The sequence below is a fragment of the Hypomesus transpacificus genome, chromosome 6 (assembly GCF_021917145.1).
Source record: "Hypomesus transpacificus isolate Combined female chromosome 6, fHypTra1, whole genome shotgun sequence".
Taxonomy (NCBI): domain Eukaryota; kingdom Metazoa; phylum Chordata; class Actinopteri; order Osmeriformes; family Osmeridae; genus Hypomesus; species Hypomesus transpacificus.
In genome coordinates this window covers 1527931-1543477 of record NC_061065.1, presented here as the reverse complement: position 1 = coordinate 1543477, position 15547 = coordinate 1527931, and the positions used below count along the sequence as shown (strand labels likewise).

At 43.2% G+C, this 15547-nt stretch overlaps 1 protein-coding gene and 1 long non-coding RNA gene across 3 annotated transcripts in view; one reads left to right on the top strand and one right to left on the bottom strand.

Annotated features, from left to right (window-relative positions):
• Positions 1-15547, bottom strand: part of tmem132e (transmembrane protein 132E) — a 277060-nt gene that overhangs the window by 51038 nt on the left and 210475 nt on the right. The window contains exons 1-2 of one of the 2 annotated variants that reach the window (XM_047021184.1): positions 14845-15507; positions 13220-14168 (exon numbers count right to left, since the gene is read on the bottom strand). In XM_047021184.1, the coding sequence (XP_046877140.1) occupies positions 13220-14168; positions 14845-14923 (1028 nt within the window). In that variant the 5' untranslated portion in view covers positions 14924-15507. Of the gene's footprint in view, positions 1-13219; positions 14169-14844; positions 15508-15547 lie in introns of those variants that run through there. The other variant, XM_047021185.1, reaches the window with a different exon arrangement.
• Positions 2049-15547, top strand: part of LOC124468457 — a 49113-nt gene continuing 35614 nt past the window's right edge. Inside the window, exons 1-2 of the long non-coding RNA XR_006956191.1 lie at positions 2049-2172; positions 2325-2387. This is a non-coding gene — a long non-coding RNA (uncharacterized LOC124468457). The remainder of the gene's footprint in view (positions 2173-2324; positions 2388-15547) is intronic.

Below are 15547 nucleotides of genomic sequence, written 5' to 3'. Positions count from 1 at the left end.
ATTAACATAGGGTGACCAGACGTCCTCTTTTACCCGGACAAGTCCTCTTTTTGAGACCTAAAAAATGCGTCCGGCAGGGATTCCAAAATCATCCGGGATTTTGCCTCGTTGGATATTTGTGTTTCTCTGGGTCTTTCACAAACTAATAATTATGCCCGGCCTTGCAAGTTTTGGAAGGGTATTTCCCATACATTCCACCTTCTTGCGCGAGCTCTGACCGTAGAGAGAACTGTCATTGGTCAACCGCCTTTTCAGTGTTGCCAGATGCACAATAATTATCCTCCAAATACGATGATTGTGAGTCTTTGGTATGATACCATTTCCTATCTGGCAACAATGTGAGCACCTTTGTTGAATATATGAGGAGGACTGAAGTGTCTTAATTTTCTTATGTTAATATGGGACCATTAACAATTTATTATTTAGAATTGTTTATTTGTTATCATTATTGCTTTAATATATGGATAAGACACATTAAAGACATTAAACAACCACTGAAAGCCACAGAAGCACTGGACTAAATGCCCGCACCCCCCCCCCCCCCGCGACGAAGTGTCACCCTAATTAACATCACCTGTGACCAAACAATCACAAGCGTATAAGCAAAATATGCATTACCTGTTCGTAGTATGTTTTTATATGTAATATAACATTGAACATGCTATTTTATTTAGTCCACCACTTTTTCTCCTGTAATATTAACGGACAGTGGGATTAAATGTTCAATGTATGGACTGGCTATTGCATTCAAATATATGCATTGACTCGGCATCAATTGTCTCCCACGCCACTTGTATAGGCTACGTTGCTACAGCCGTGTTGCTTTTTCTGGAATATGTGCTCAGATTGACCATAAACACAAAATAAAACTTATATCTAAAGTGTGGTGAAGTAGGACAACGCTTTTTGTCGTCGGGTGCCATGGTGAATCCTAGTATTGGAGCTCCATAGATGTTGGCTTGGTAGTATTCATGCACGCGCTAAACTCAGACTTGCCGTACTCCGAGTTGAATTAACTAAAACATATCAGCTGTTCTGGAACCGAGTTTTCTGAAATTCCCATTTCAAAGTAACTCAACTCAGAGTTCAGGGTTAGGATCAGAAGTCGCTCTGGATAAGAGTGTCTGCTAAATGACTAAATGTAGGATCAGAGTTTTTTGAACCCTCTACCTGAAATACCCCCCAGGTTAGGTTCACAGTCAGTTACCATGGACACTTACCCACAGTTTGCGTTACCTCTCTTTCTGGAACAGAAAACCCAGAGTTTGCCTCATTTCAGGGTTACCCAAATCAGTTTCTGTAATAGATATTGTCCAAAATGTTGTTTTTCTTTTTTTCGTCCCACACTCTCCTTAGAAATTCACAACCCTGCCAGTCCACATCTACCTTAGCTGACGTAATATGTTTTATTTGCCATCTTTGTTCCCCCATCTCCTTTTAATTACTGGTCTGCATCTGAGACATTACTTTGGCTTTGTGCCTCCGTGCAACACGGAGCCTCAAGCGAGAGGTAGATCGGGGTGGGAAAAAAAACAACTGAAATCCAAACTGTAAATCAGTGGGAGATGCCAAGTCCCTCAGTGCTAGAAAGACACGTGGCCAGGGCTAGACCTTTAGCTGCAGGGAGGCTGGCTTCACTCCGCAGCCCCTTCTGATCCAACATCCGTTTGCCACCCTGACTCCTATGAGATTCCCTCCCAAAACAGAGGGGAGGGGGGCACTCTCTCATCTCTCTCCCCCCTGCCACTCTGAACCCTGCTGAGTTGTGTGTACTTCTCTGTAGTCAATGCCTGTCATAGGCGTGCAAGTGAGCCGCTTTCTGGAATTTGTGTTTTATGTTTACATCCTGTCTTGTGTGTTGCAAGCGAGTCTGCTGCTGCCTATATACACTGGATATCTGTGTCTGTGGGTATCGTCGTCATACATTCGTGGTATGTGGGCTGTTGCGTCAGCAAACCGCAGTCAACCCCCCCCCCCCCCCCGCAGTACGGAGCATGCCTGTCTCCTTCAGAGACTTACTTAGGCAAGTGCTCATGTAAATGGGCCTCTCCTTATCTCAGCACCCCAGGCATGGCCCCCTGGGAAGTATGCGGAGCAGTGGGCAGAGACCAGAAGAGCATTGGCTGAGCAGAGGAACCCAGTCGGACTGCAGGACAGTGTGTCAAAGTCAAGGTAATTACTGTAATGTGCTCCATTTACCTAACCACCTTCCTGCCTGCCCCCCCCCCCTTCCCACCCCCACTCTCACACACACTCCCTCTCGATCCTCATTTACAGTTCTCATTTCAACACCTCACTGTCTCTAACTGCCTCTCCACCTGCAGGGGGTCCAAATCGATGTGCAAAACACTCCCCCGAAGACAAAGCCCTTTTGTAAAGCCACCAAGGTAAAATAATTTAATTTTTTGTGTAAGAAGCCTTCCAAGACAAGCGTTTCTCCTATTTTTCGGGGGTCATGGAGGCAAAACATTTTGGGGAGAAAGGGTTGAGTGCTCTGACCGTAATTTTTTTTCATTCAGTCAATGGGCACTTTGTCAATGTCATAGTTTTATATCCTATGACACTTGATGTATTACAAGGGCTGTACTGAGGCATGAATAGGCTTTGTGCAAAATATGGACTGCTGATTCAATGTCAGCATTTTCACACCGGCCAAGGACATGGACAGACCAGTGACCCAAAAGCACTTGGTCTATCAACCGCCAAATCAACATGAGGCAGGTGGAGTTGAGCCAATACGGCTGTTAGGAAATATTTTATCAATTATGACCCCTCCACCCTCCATCACAACGACCTGCGGGGTATTCCAGGGGGGGGTTCCATCAAAGTCGCTGACGCAAGTTGCACTATCACGAATAAGTCTCACTTGGGTAAACGTCAACTTAGACTTAAGCCTCAAGCCGTTACACTAACATTCCGTTCCACTATCAGGCAATGCTAATTCAAGCTAGACCTCAATAAGCTTAGACTCTTTAGCCCAGATCAGGCGATAGTCGAAAAGAGGAGTTATGTCGCAAAAAGCAAAGCGTAAAGCAGCAGAGAGGTGTTGTTTCCTGACACGGATCAGGCTAGTTTCGAACCTTGGTTACGTAGCTAGAACTAGAATAATCCAACTTAATGGAACGGAACTCTCGCTAAAGTAAGTGAGACTTGGCGAAATAAGTCTTGCTTTTCCTTAATCGACGTTGATGGAACACCCCCCAGGGGGGGGGGGGGGGGGTATACCTGGTAGTGATGGGAAGTTCGGTTCATTTGACTGATTCGGTTCCTGAATCTCGTTCAGTAAAATGAACGAATCGTTTTTCGAGTCATTCGTTCATTTCAATGGGGGGGGGGGGGGGGGGGGGGGGGGGGGGGGGGGGGGGGGGGGGGGGGGGGGGGGGGGGGGGGGGGGGGGGGGGGGGGGGGGGGGGGAAACATGTATGATATTCTCATGTAGGTTAGTGCATGTGCATCAGCAGATACTATTTTAAAAGAAATTCCTCCATTAAAATAATGTATCATGACAGTTTGTATGTTTTACACTAAACTAAACTGTAAGTGTAAAGCGAAAATAACAAAACCAGTCAGCATGACTTGAGCGAATATCATACACGTCATACTAAAACAGCGGCCACGCAAAAGGGAATGAGGAAACTGTTTCCTCTACAAAAAAAATGCGGGTCACGTGAAAAAATTCTCCAAAGACTCGTAGAAAGACCGAGTAGGGAAATGAACGAATCGTTTGTTTCCTCTAGCTACCAGTACAGAGCCTATGCAGGTCACGAGAAAATTATCCAAAGACTCGTACCCGAAGACCGAGTCAGGAAATGAACGACTATTTTCTGTTTACTTGGACGAGCCTATGCAACAGTCCCGATGCGCGGCCACGAGAAAATGAACAAATCACTCTTTGAGAGGACTTGTAAAGATTCGTTCAAAATGAACGAATCGTTCACGAACCCCACATCCCTAATTCCTGGGGGGTATTCCAGGTAGCGGGTTTAGTGAAAACTTTGAGTTGTTTAACCCTGAAAAGAGGCTTACTCCAAGGATTCCGTTCCAGAAAGAGAGATAACAAAACCTTTTGGTAAGTTTCCATGGTAACTTACTCCGTGAAACTAACCTGCTTGCTAGCAGGTTTTCCATGCCAAATTGTGCGTTTTTACCTATCCCCTCCCACTTTCTGATTCTGCTAGCGTTGGCACTTGGCAGACATGCCAGGGATATCCTTTCGTGGTTCAGCCGAGCGATCTCGAACAAAATTTAATTTGCTTATTTTACGCCGGGGAGACGATAGTAAGCAGGGGCGGATTAAGGTGGTCAGGGGCTCCTAGTGCTTGATGTGCTTTAATTCCCTGATGAATACCTAAGTTAACGTTAACGTTTCCCGTCACAATCTGTAATTTATTTTAGCAACATTCTAAGCCCTTGGGCCTTCATCGCTAATGTTACACTCAGAAGTCAGAACTGACCAAATGATTTTTTGCACTGAAATAATGACAAATAATTGAAATTGTATTTGGTCTTCTTCATTGCCTACAAATAGAAATCTCATGAGTAGGCTATTTTTATTGGCTATTGTTCCTGAAATTTACATGATTCACCATGTACCGTCCTGTTTCAGCAAATCTATTTCAAGATTGTAGGGGGTCAATATTGGCCACACAACCGAAACTAATTCCCCTATGGTTTGAAGAAAGATGGGAAACTGAACAGTATTAACATTAACCAAATAATGCCAATACCAATGGGATTACAGTTATTTGACTATGGGTTAAATCAGAGCATGAATGGTCAAATTAAGGTTAAACAATATAATCATTTAATCATATAATGAAAGAAAATGAATGAAGGTTAACTCTTACCTACTCTACCATGATTATTGTAAACCAGAGATAGAAAGCAAGAGGTGAGGAAGAAGAAGTAGGACAAGCCAGAGCTGAGGAGAAGGTCTCAGGAGATCAAGAATCCACAGAACAATGCTTCACAATTCCTTTTATACCCAAGAACAACTACAATCACAGCACAATCTTGACCCTTACTTATCAACATGACTAGCAATGCTACAGTAAGTTACACAATGATGTGTGAGAGCCATCAAGTTGAGACTCCATTCAGTAACTCCATATTTTACCATATCAGAGGTGGGGCAGGTTGATAAAAGATCAGCCTTTCTTCAAGTACACCATCTCTTGGTCAAAATAGACATTCCGAAAATTTAACAAGTAATATTCATATAGGTTATTGTTCCTACTATTAACGTCACCTGTGACCATGCATCCTCCTGTAACTGATGTTCCAGTAAATCTTTTTCAAGATTAGCCTTTATTCTTCTACCCTAAATAGGCCTACACCATCTCTTGGTCAGTTTTTGACACTTTTTTCATGAGATGCAGTTTGTACAACTCATTTACTTGTAACTGGAAATATATGAGAATACATTACATTTCACAGTTCCACATGTAGAATTCACCTGCCATTAAATGAACATCTCACTGTATACAGCATCCATGGCCTGTTGTCAGAATGTGCAAATCGTTTTTATATTCATTATTCTCATTATGTCAGTGTAACTGACAATTCCACACAAGCCTGTAAACAAAAGTACACGGAGAGAGAACTACAGTAGCTACCATACATAATTCTCTGCATCCATTTCTGCGGCAGCAGTTATTAATGTCTCTTCGTCATCTTAATCATCATCATCATCCTTTGATTAAAAGCATTCTGTTGAGGGAAACTGCTACTAAAAGTTGAAATAGGCACCAATTGATATTTAGACTTTGTATCGTTTCGAATATGATTAAAACTAGGGCTGCACGATTATGGCCAAAATGATCACGATTATTTGATCAATATTGAGATCACGATTAATTATCACGATTATTTGTTGATTTTAACCTAATCAAATTGTATTGTCACAATGCATTGTACCTGCAGAATGGATGTGAATAAAACTCAAAATATACAATCAATAAAAAACGCATATTCTATAACAGAATGTAACCAAATGATAACATTTCAGAACTATGCAGAATCTACGAGTTTACAGGTTTTTGGAAAGTTTTACAACGCGTATTCAAATTGAAAACTATCTTTGCCCACTAGCGTTTTCATATCGTTTTCCAAATGTTTGCCGTCCACACTAACACGGGTACATGACAATCGTTGTCATGGTCAAGCCACTCCTGCCCCTCCCTCCCACCACGGTGCCTTGTTTACATACTCCTCTGGCAATACTATTTGGTGTTTTAAAATGTTCCCACCAGCTAGCTGTTCAGCCAGGTCTCACCAAGAATCGGCGCTCTATTTTTCGTTTAAACCGTCTTCTCTGCCTTGTCCCCCTATCGTTCAGGCACCCGAGTACAACGCTCGCCTTCTGCGTAGGATTAACGCGTATCTAGCCTATTAAGTGATAATACTTGTACCTGAAGTACACAAACTAAACTGGTAAATAAATTCTAGAGATGGAGCAGCATATTTCTTTCACCTTCCATGTTCATCTTGACATTATAGCTATAGAGCGAAAGCTACCCCCAATGCCATGGCAAATGAAAGTCATCGTATCTGAAAAGCTCCGGACCCCGTCCACACTACTAGCCTGACGTTGTCATACTCATAATTCTAGTCAGAATATGAGTCTGAGAACTCTCCGTTGGGCTTTGACTACAGGGCGTGTTTCAAACGAGCCTGGAAAACAAATGCCTCTTCGCTCAATTGGATAGATCTACAACCAATCAGAGCAACAGAGTATGTGACGTATGTTAAGCACAGCATAGTTGTTGTCAACAGAACTTAACTACAAGCAGACTTGAAGTATGCTTGAAGAATGAATACAAACGATTTTTGCCGGTGTTGTAAAATTGATTTAAGGGTAGGGAGAGTACTTGTTCACACGGTCAACCTTTTTGAGCGAAACAATAAAGGGCAATGCATATACGAAGTTCTGCGTTTAGAATTACAACTCCATCAGGGCCAGCTGATAAATTAAACTTTTACCGAATCCCGTAGGAAGGACGGCAAAAACATATTTATATGTTTTTTTTACAATACCTTGATTGCGTCTCTCTGTTCCTCTTTCAAAATGAATGCGCTGTCGATGTCTTCTAAAACAGACTCGATGGCAGTATCATGACATCCCAGATCTCCAGCGGTAGCCATGTTTGTTCAAAACAAATTCAACTTAAGCGCTCTTTTGTGACGTGGGTTATTACGTTACTGTTGATCATCTGTCCATCATCGTATAAAGCCCGCCCTGGCAATTTAATTGGTTCGCCCAGATTCTGGTTTTCTGTAGTTGGTCCCCAATACGAGACCCTCCAGACCCAACTTCCCGACCAAATTTTTTTGGGGGCGGGGAGAAGTTGGGCTGGCAGCCAGGCTACCACACAACTACGTGAACCCGGCATTTTCAAATGTCTCTGGCTAGGGGAGCGTATTCAAAAAGCTCAGTTTTCATTGTCTGAATACGCCGTATTAAGGCCGATTTATACTTCTCCGACTCCGTTACGTACAGACGCACGCATGGAGTCAGACAGATTGGTTAAATTTATACTACTCCGACGGCCCTGCGTGCTGAAAGCAATTCACCGCCAGAACAGTAGATTGCGCTGCACTGCGTTGCTAGCTGGGTTATCGAAAAGTTTTTTTTTATGGAGCTGTACTAGGCGTACATCATCTGTACTGGATTTCTGAGCCATGAAATAAAGATTTATATTTTGGCATCCCAATTGATGGCACCTTTTTACTACCTACAAGTATAAGTCTGAATGAGAACATTCATGGGTAACATTGTCTAAACATCCCTTAAAAACAACAATTTAATGCAATCTTGACCAAAATGGACAAATTCAACTTCTCACCTGACCCCCTGATGCTGATTCATCACCATCCTGCTCTACATCTTTAGCTTCAGAGTGCTGTTTTTCCTGCACAGTAATTCATCAATTTAATACAGACACTAACCATGCTTAGTTGACTGCTGACATTAGGTAGGTTAGCTTATCCTTCTGGCTTCAACAAGACCAGCTGTTGCTAACACACTGGTCGAAAGTTTGCAGACGCTAGGGATAGATCTAATACAAGTAAAAGTTACATGCTCTACCACACTAACAACTTTCAAAACATGTTTCCATTGTAGAATGGGTGGCGATGTAAGGCTAGCAGGTTTGCACTGTGTGGGTAGTTTTCCTACTAGCTAACTAACAACGACCTTGCTAGCTACTTACTCTCTGGGTGGTGAAAAAACTTCTTATACATCTCTTGTTTTTGGGTGAAATGTTCCTATCTACAAGCACAAAAGGGTCAAAAATATCAATGCTGAGACCAAACGAAATACTAATATGAGACTTTATTATTTCCTGGCGTATTTAGAAGTTTACCGTGTCAGAATGCTGACCACTCTCTTACTGCAAGGCAAGATTCACAAAGTGTTTCTGACTGCCACTTCAGCCAATTAAATGACAATCTTGTTTCGCAGGCTCAAAGGCGCATTGGTTAACTTTTTTCACTTTACTGGCCGACGGACAATAAAAGGAAACAAGTTTTACAAATATACTGTGCAAAATATTTTTTCGGAATCGATCCAAATTGCAGCACAAAGGAGTTCACTAAAATGTTGGTGGGGACAATTGGGTCATTTTTAAATGTTGGTGGGGACAAGTACCTAGCGTCCTCCCCTAAATCTACGCCCATGGAATACACATTCTGTAACGCAGTGTTGTGTGCTTCGTTGTTAGCATTATGTGGATAACGTTCTGCTGTTGTGTTATGGCGCGCGCGATATCTGCCTTTCCCTACATTGAAATGACTGAGTGTGCAGCTCTGCAAACCAGGGTTATCAGATGAGAATGGGCAAATTCGAGGCATCTTACAGCAACGAGTCTACGAGCCATTGCATACATCCACTGTAAACATTAGCGCTCTCTCCTCCTCATTAGCATTTCAAGCTACAGATACAGAAACAGCGCGTTCTGAGGAAAGCTCATTGTGGGACTACTCGTAGGGGCTATAATTAAACAAAATTAATGACATTCTGTAAACTGACAATTATAGATCCAGTTTCAATAGGTAACTGGGATTAAATACATTTTCCCAGAACCTCATGCTTCACCTGTAGCTGTCAACGACTTAGCATGTGGCTTTTACGCATCATTAAAATCAAAGAAAAGCAACAACTTCCCAGTCCCTCTTTGAAATTGTATCAGGTAGTGCAAATGCTTCTGCTGGGCACGACTGTGTACATTGTTACTGAAAAAGACAGCTTTCTGGAGTTTCTGTGAAAAGTGTGGTAAAAAAAGAAGAGAGAAAGACAGAAAAAGATAGAAAGGAAAAAAAGGAAGCGGAAAAAAGCCTGACCAATTTCTGTCTGTGACAAGATGAGAGAGGGGGGTACAGGTTAAGGGACAGAGCCCGGGGAGGAAAACACAGCTCTTATCTAAGCCTTGCTTAAACTTCTCCAGAGCTGGGGGTAACCAGAAATAGAGGGATACACAAAGGTAGGAGGAGGGACGGTCGAGTAAAGGGAGGAAGGTGTGGCTCCTTTGTGGAGATCTAATAGAAGAGATCTAATAAAGAAAGACAGAAATTGACGTTGACTGAGTAATACTGTACGACTAATTTTCGGTAATGCTAAACCCCTCCGAGGGATAGACGTCTGCCTGGTCCGAGCAGACAGGCCCAGATAAGTGGATCGTGTTGTTCGTCTCCATGCTGGAGTTACACATGATCTCATCCTTCGTGGAGTTAAAGTGGTTTTGCTCTGTTGAAGATTACTTAATAACCATCACCTTTTCTGAACATGAATATTTGTGAGACCCACAACCCACGTGTGGTTGCACGTCCACACGGTCAATCTAAAATCATGTCATCTTATTCCCTCAATTACCAGAGCATGACAATAACCTATATGGTGATTACCCCATTAAGGTAGAAATTGAAAGAGCAAGGTTAAAGGAAAAATAAAAAGGTCAGTTAAGTACAAATGTGACCTTGGCTCCATCACCACATTCATTTGGCTGAATGAAGCTCTTTGATTGGAAGGAAGTCCTTCTGACCCTACAATGTCCATGAGCTGTCAACGTTTAACTTACGTTCACCCATCTCCCATACTTGCCAATGGCTATGCGAATTATTCAAAGTGACTGGGTCCCATACTTGCCAATGGCACATGCAGATTCTTCAAAGTGACCTAAATAACATCTGAATCATCTGTATCCTATTGCGACACTCTAAATAAGTCTTCAAAAGAAGCTAAAAGCTCTAAATCCTGGAGTGCCGTTTTAAGACAAAAACTTACCTCAGGGCTAAAAGCCTGGTTTGGGTTTGACCTGCATTAAGAGCTGCAGCACACACTGATGTTCCTATAATATAAACCCAAGTTCAAAGATGTGGCCATTCTATTTAACATCTGCCACATACATCTCGCTTATAAGGTTTATGTCTTCAAGGCCCCAAGGAATTGGATATGTGCTTCCACTGTGCAACGGCAAATAGCTTTCTAGACAATGCTTTTTCCTGGCTGTAAATAACTCATTCATCTTGTGCTTGAAAGAGATAGAAAGACAGCCCCATCACTTCAAGTATTTTCTAACAATGCTACCTGCAAAGGTGGGATCACATCGTGGGAAACTCAGTTGGCGAGGGAGGTCAATAGAACTATTTCCTAGAAAAGGGAAGATGCAAGGGATGTGACAAGGCTGTCCACTTTGACCACTGCCTTTCTCTGTGTTGTCCAATACTGCCCCGTGGGTGGACGGCTTCTCGTGAGTCACTTGATCTGATTGTGCTCAGTCAGGGGTAAGTCATACGGACGTTTCTTGTCCGAGACACTGAGGCTGACGCGAGGCGTATGTGAGGCGGACAGCAAGAAAGAGAGGCTGGGCTCAGGAAGTTGCCATGTTACTAGAAAGTGCCTTAACCACATTTTTCTTTTATGAGTCATTTTCTCTTTAGCTAACTCTTCTCCTCCAACTCAAAAAGTCTCTCAATTGTTACTGGGGGTGATACATATATAGAAATAGGATTAAAATGATTAATTGTAGTAACTCCAATATGCCGTATATTCAAAACCTTATAAATGTGACACTTCCGCTGAAGTATATTCCGTATGTATGAGTCATTAGACATATCTCCCTTGTACGATGACAAGCATCACAGACAAGATGGATTAAAACTGCAGTGTGGAGCTTCACATTACCATGGCAACAGAACATGGAACTCCAATCTGCAAAAAGAAAAACATATACACACATGTTTGCTACAACAGCACAAGGAAAACAAAGAGAATTTCCAGAAGTTTCCACAACTTCCTCCCTTCCACTCTCTTATATGAGATACTCTGCAGTGACAGACGAGACCTTCAAAGGCAAGAGAAATAAAAAGGAGATGGAAGAAGACAACTTGAGGGGGGGAGGTTATGTGTCTCTTGGGGTTCGATTCATATTTAAAATACTTTCTTTATTACATCTTTAATCATCTTCTCTATATGGGGGGACACCTCAACAGTTGGTTCCTAGTGAGGTTCATTTCATCCCATTGCCGACAACTGGCCAAGGGCCCTCAGATTTCCTCTTTTGCCCTCAATTTTCTTTCTTACCCGCACTTCCTGCTGTCTTCAAGAGACCAGCAACCGTGATGGGCCACAGCGGTGGACACTGGACTAGATTTGAAATCACAGAAACTGTATCCTAGGCTAGGTAACAATTAACACACTATCTTCCTGAAGTAAGTATTTCTGAAAGCCATCTTCAAATTAACGGTTCTCATTTAATTAATTCTGACTGAAATTGTTCCGTAACAGCAATTTCTAATGAGTTTAAGCCAGTACCACTGTGAACTGGGTGATTCAACAGTGCTGGTTAGAGAAAGACTGAACAGGGAGAAAGAGAGATTGGCCATTAGATTTCTGAGAGATTGTCTCCCTAGGTGTAGACATTGCTTGGATGGTGTGAAAACAATTGTATGGGATAGTTATGCTCTTTCTCATCAACTTTATAACAAATGGTCAGGTCCCAGGCCACATATAAGTTTACTGCGGCCTTGACCATGTGATTTGTTTTGCAACAATCATTAAAAAAAAATTATTCATTCCTAACACTCCTAACAGTACTTTCCTACCACACACATGAGCAAACGGACAAACACAGACACACATCCATACAGTTTGTACACAGTTTTGCCCTCCATGAGGCTGCAGTCTTTTACGTTGAACTGAGAGATAACACTAATGAACCATCCTTGCCTGCATAAATCGTAGCAGTGTCTTTCCAGTTGGGGCTTAATGAGTTATTGGAGCCTAATTAATTCACAGTGAATCCTTAAATTGAAGTCTGAGACTTTCCATTTTGATTTAGGAGGTGCCGTATTTACGAACCGTTTCACGTCATGCCTCGGAAACCAGTGGATATCGGCACCTCCTCCCTCTCTTTTTATTATCTCCAGAATGGCAGAAAAAAATGCCTTGTCTAAATTTTAAGAATAATTTGCCGTTCTGGGGATCTCGAACCCTTCCCATTAAGGCGACAAAAGCGAAATACAAGTGAGAAATGAAGAGGCTAGGGAAGATATGTCTTTTATCCTCTAAGCTCTAATTCGACAAAAAGTGGGTCAGCTTGTAAAGAATTTAATTTGAACAGATGTCAATTAATACCCATTATGCCGGTTCTGTCAAGAGACTTAGTTATAGTCTCATCTCCTCAAAGGCCTAGCTTAAATGAGATTCTAAAAGATTGACATGATGTAGTTCTTTCATTTTCTGGACTATGCAGGAATCAATACAGCTAGGACATCAAATAAGGCCCCCACAGTGTTATGCATAAATTGCAAGGTTTTTCTTGGAATATGTGTTTGTGGAATATGTGTTCGTAAAAGATGGTCGTATACTGTGTTTTATACAGAACACAACAAAAACAGACTTCCCAGTCACCCATGGTGCAGCATTACTGTTTCTCTTCACGATTCATTGCTCTAAGCTCCCATGCTCATGTAAGAAAAACATTTATTGTTTAATACGTTAAGATGTAACTTCCACTCAACTTCCCCTCCTCTCCACATACCTATGGCATAATTACACATTTCCAGTCTATGAACAGAAACAAATGAGGAGGATGAAATATGTGAAAATCAGACGTTTACAAACTCAACCGTATGTACCTAATGTGTCAGTGATGCGCGATTAAGGCTTACATAAGAGAGTCGTATGGCATATGGAAATGCTAGGCGGAAGAAGCCGACTTACTTGAGGGTGAACAGCTCCACGGTGGAGTTGGGCACCAGGAAGAGGAGGATGCTGAGTGTCTCCCCAGGCTTGAGGGGCTTCTCTGGCAGCCTGAGGAACATGTTCTTGTCCAGCTGCTTGTCCACCACTTGCTGCTCCTGGTTCGACTGGTACAGGCTGATGCTGCCGATGCGGAGGAGAGGATGCTGGGTGAGGGGCTCAGCCCTTGAACCCCCCCGCCGCCCGGAGGTCTCCCCACACTCCCCTGTTCCATCCGGTACGTGGAGGGTGTAGTACAGCTCCGCCTGCAGGGTCTCGCTAGTAAGGGAATCCAGCCCGTCACTGGAGCCTTTTCTCCGGCCCAGGGGCGCCACATTGGTGTTGAACCAGGTGGGGGGAAGCTCCAGCTGGGCTAGACACTGGGCCAGGTTCCACTTGAGCCGGCAGGAGGTTTTAATCTCCCGGACGTCCCTGAAGGCATGGAGTCTAACGCAAGGCAGCTTGTCTTGAACCTTGAAGTCGTCCCAGTCACGTCCGGCAATGTAGAACAGCACCTGGACAGTGGGGTTGCTGGAAAACACGCGGGACTGGACGATGAACGCCCGTACCTTCCAGTTGACCGTCAGCCGCCCGGGAATGTCCAGAGAACTGGCTGGCTGGAGGAGCTCCTTGGACAGGGTCTGGTCCTGAGTAAAAGGCCCGAATGTGATGTTGACTGCCGGAAGCTCCTTGGTCTGGAAAACTACAAAACTCTCAGAGCGCTGCAGGGGGTGTCCGACACCAGGGCCGCCACCACTGCTGCCACTGGGCTGCCCCGAAGACTTGGCCTCGCGAAGAAAGAATGCCAGCTGGGCGTTTGAAAGCTTGATGTTGGCAGGCAGGTAGATGTCTGGTGGGGTGGGAGAGGGTGTGACTACCGGAACACTGAACAGGGCATCGGAGATGGTCGGTGAGAGTTTAGCTGCAAATACTGCAAAGAAGAGAGAGAAGATGAAAGAGAAGAGTTAAAAAAATGCCTCAGAGACAGTCTCTTAATGCTGTTGCTTCATGAACCAGAAATAGTCAGAGAGAGTGAGTTTGAATATGGGTGAGGACAGGCAGAACAAGAGACAGAGCGAGACAGGGAAAGCGACATATGGAGCGAGGTCACAAAGGTTGCCTATGTTCACTCAGCAAGGGAAGGGTGTGAGCTGAAAAGGTCAATACACACTAATCATCCGATAATGGGGCAATATATGTCAAGTGACTTGCAAGAAAGTTGTCCAATGAATTGTGTAGTACACGTTATCAGGATGGCTACCCACGGATCTTTCACGCAAGCACACAAAATGAAAATGATCGATTGTTCCCCATGTTCGATACCACACCAATTATCTTACTAGGAATGACCAGCAAGGCTAATGAATGGTATACACACAAACATTCTAATTGAGCCCCCAAAAAAGTGAGTATAGAAAATTTGATTGGATAGGCATATTATTATTCCGGACATCTTGGGAACAGAAACTCTGTCCCTTCCCTAAAAATATATGTAAGAACAAGCTCTGGGAAACATAATAAATTAAACTAAACACCCTCAAAGCATTACATACAATATGTTCAGCATAGGGCACAGTCAAACAAAAAACAGCATTGGTGTTACATACTTATCAAAATTACTGAAAACTGAGCACAAAAGTGCCTTTGTGTTCCCACACAGCATAAATCCAACGTTAAAACTCCCATATTCCAAACGGCTTCACATTGACTTATATCCTTTTAAAAACTTCACACACAAAAAAAGATAAAGCCTATCTATTCAAGTACAAAGTCACAAGATGACAGCCTGTTTAGTTTAAAAATCCTAATGCAAAAAAAGAGAAAACAAAATCCCCAGTATGAGCTGTAGAAAAAAGGAATCTCTAGAAGTTGACTTGCTCAAACTGTAGGGCACATGGCAACAAGCAATCCACTTTAACTGCTGATGCTAAACTCCTTCTGGTGCAGATACTGGTCCAGAGTGCAGACCCAACAGTGGCTCTCTCAATCCACTCGGTGGCTGGCTAGCTCAACTCCTTAGCAGTCAGTGGTAAACACAGATCTTCCTGGGTTGTCAAGTGGTATGGCTCTGTTGTAGGATAGACAAAGCCCTGACACCGCCCCGTCTTGCAAAACCTAGTCTGAACGCCTCAGTCTATAATCACCGTTTTATCACTCAGTGAGAACTCAGGCCTACAACATAACTCAAAGAACTCTCCTAACACCACACACACTCTCTGAACAAAATAACACTACAGCTCGATTCATCCTCTCCCTCTGGACGTGTTGAGACAGACTCTCTCTCTGTGTGTGTGTGTGCGTGCGTGAGTC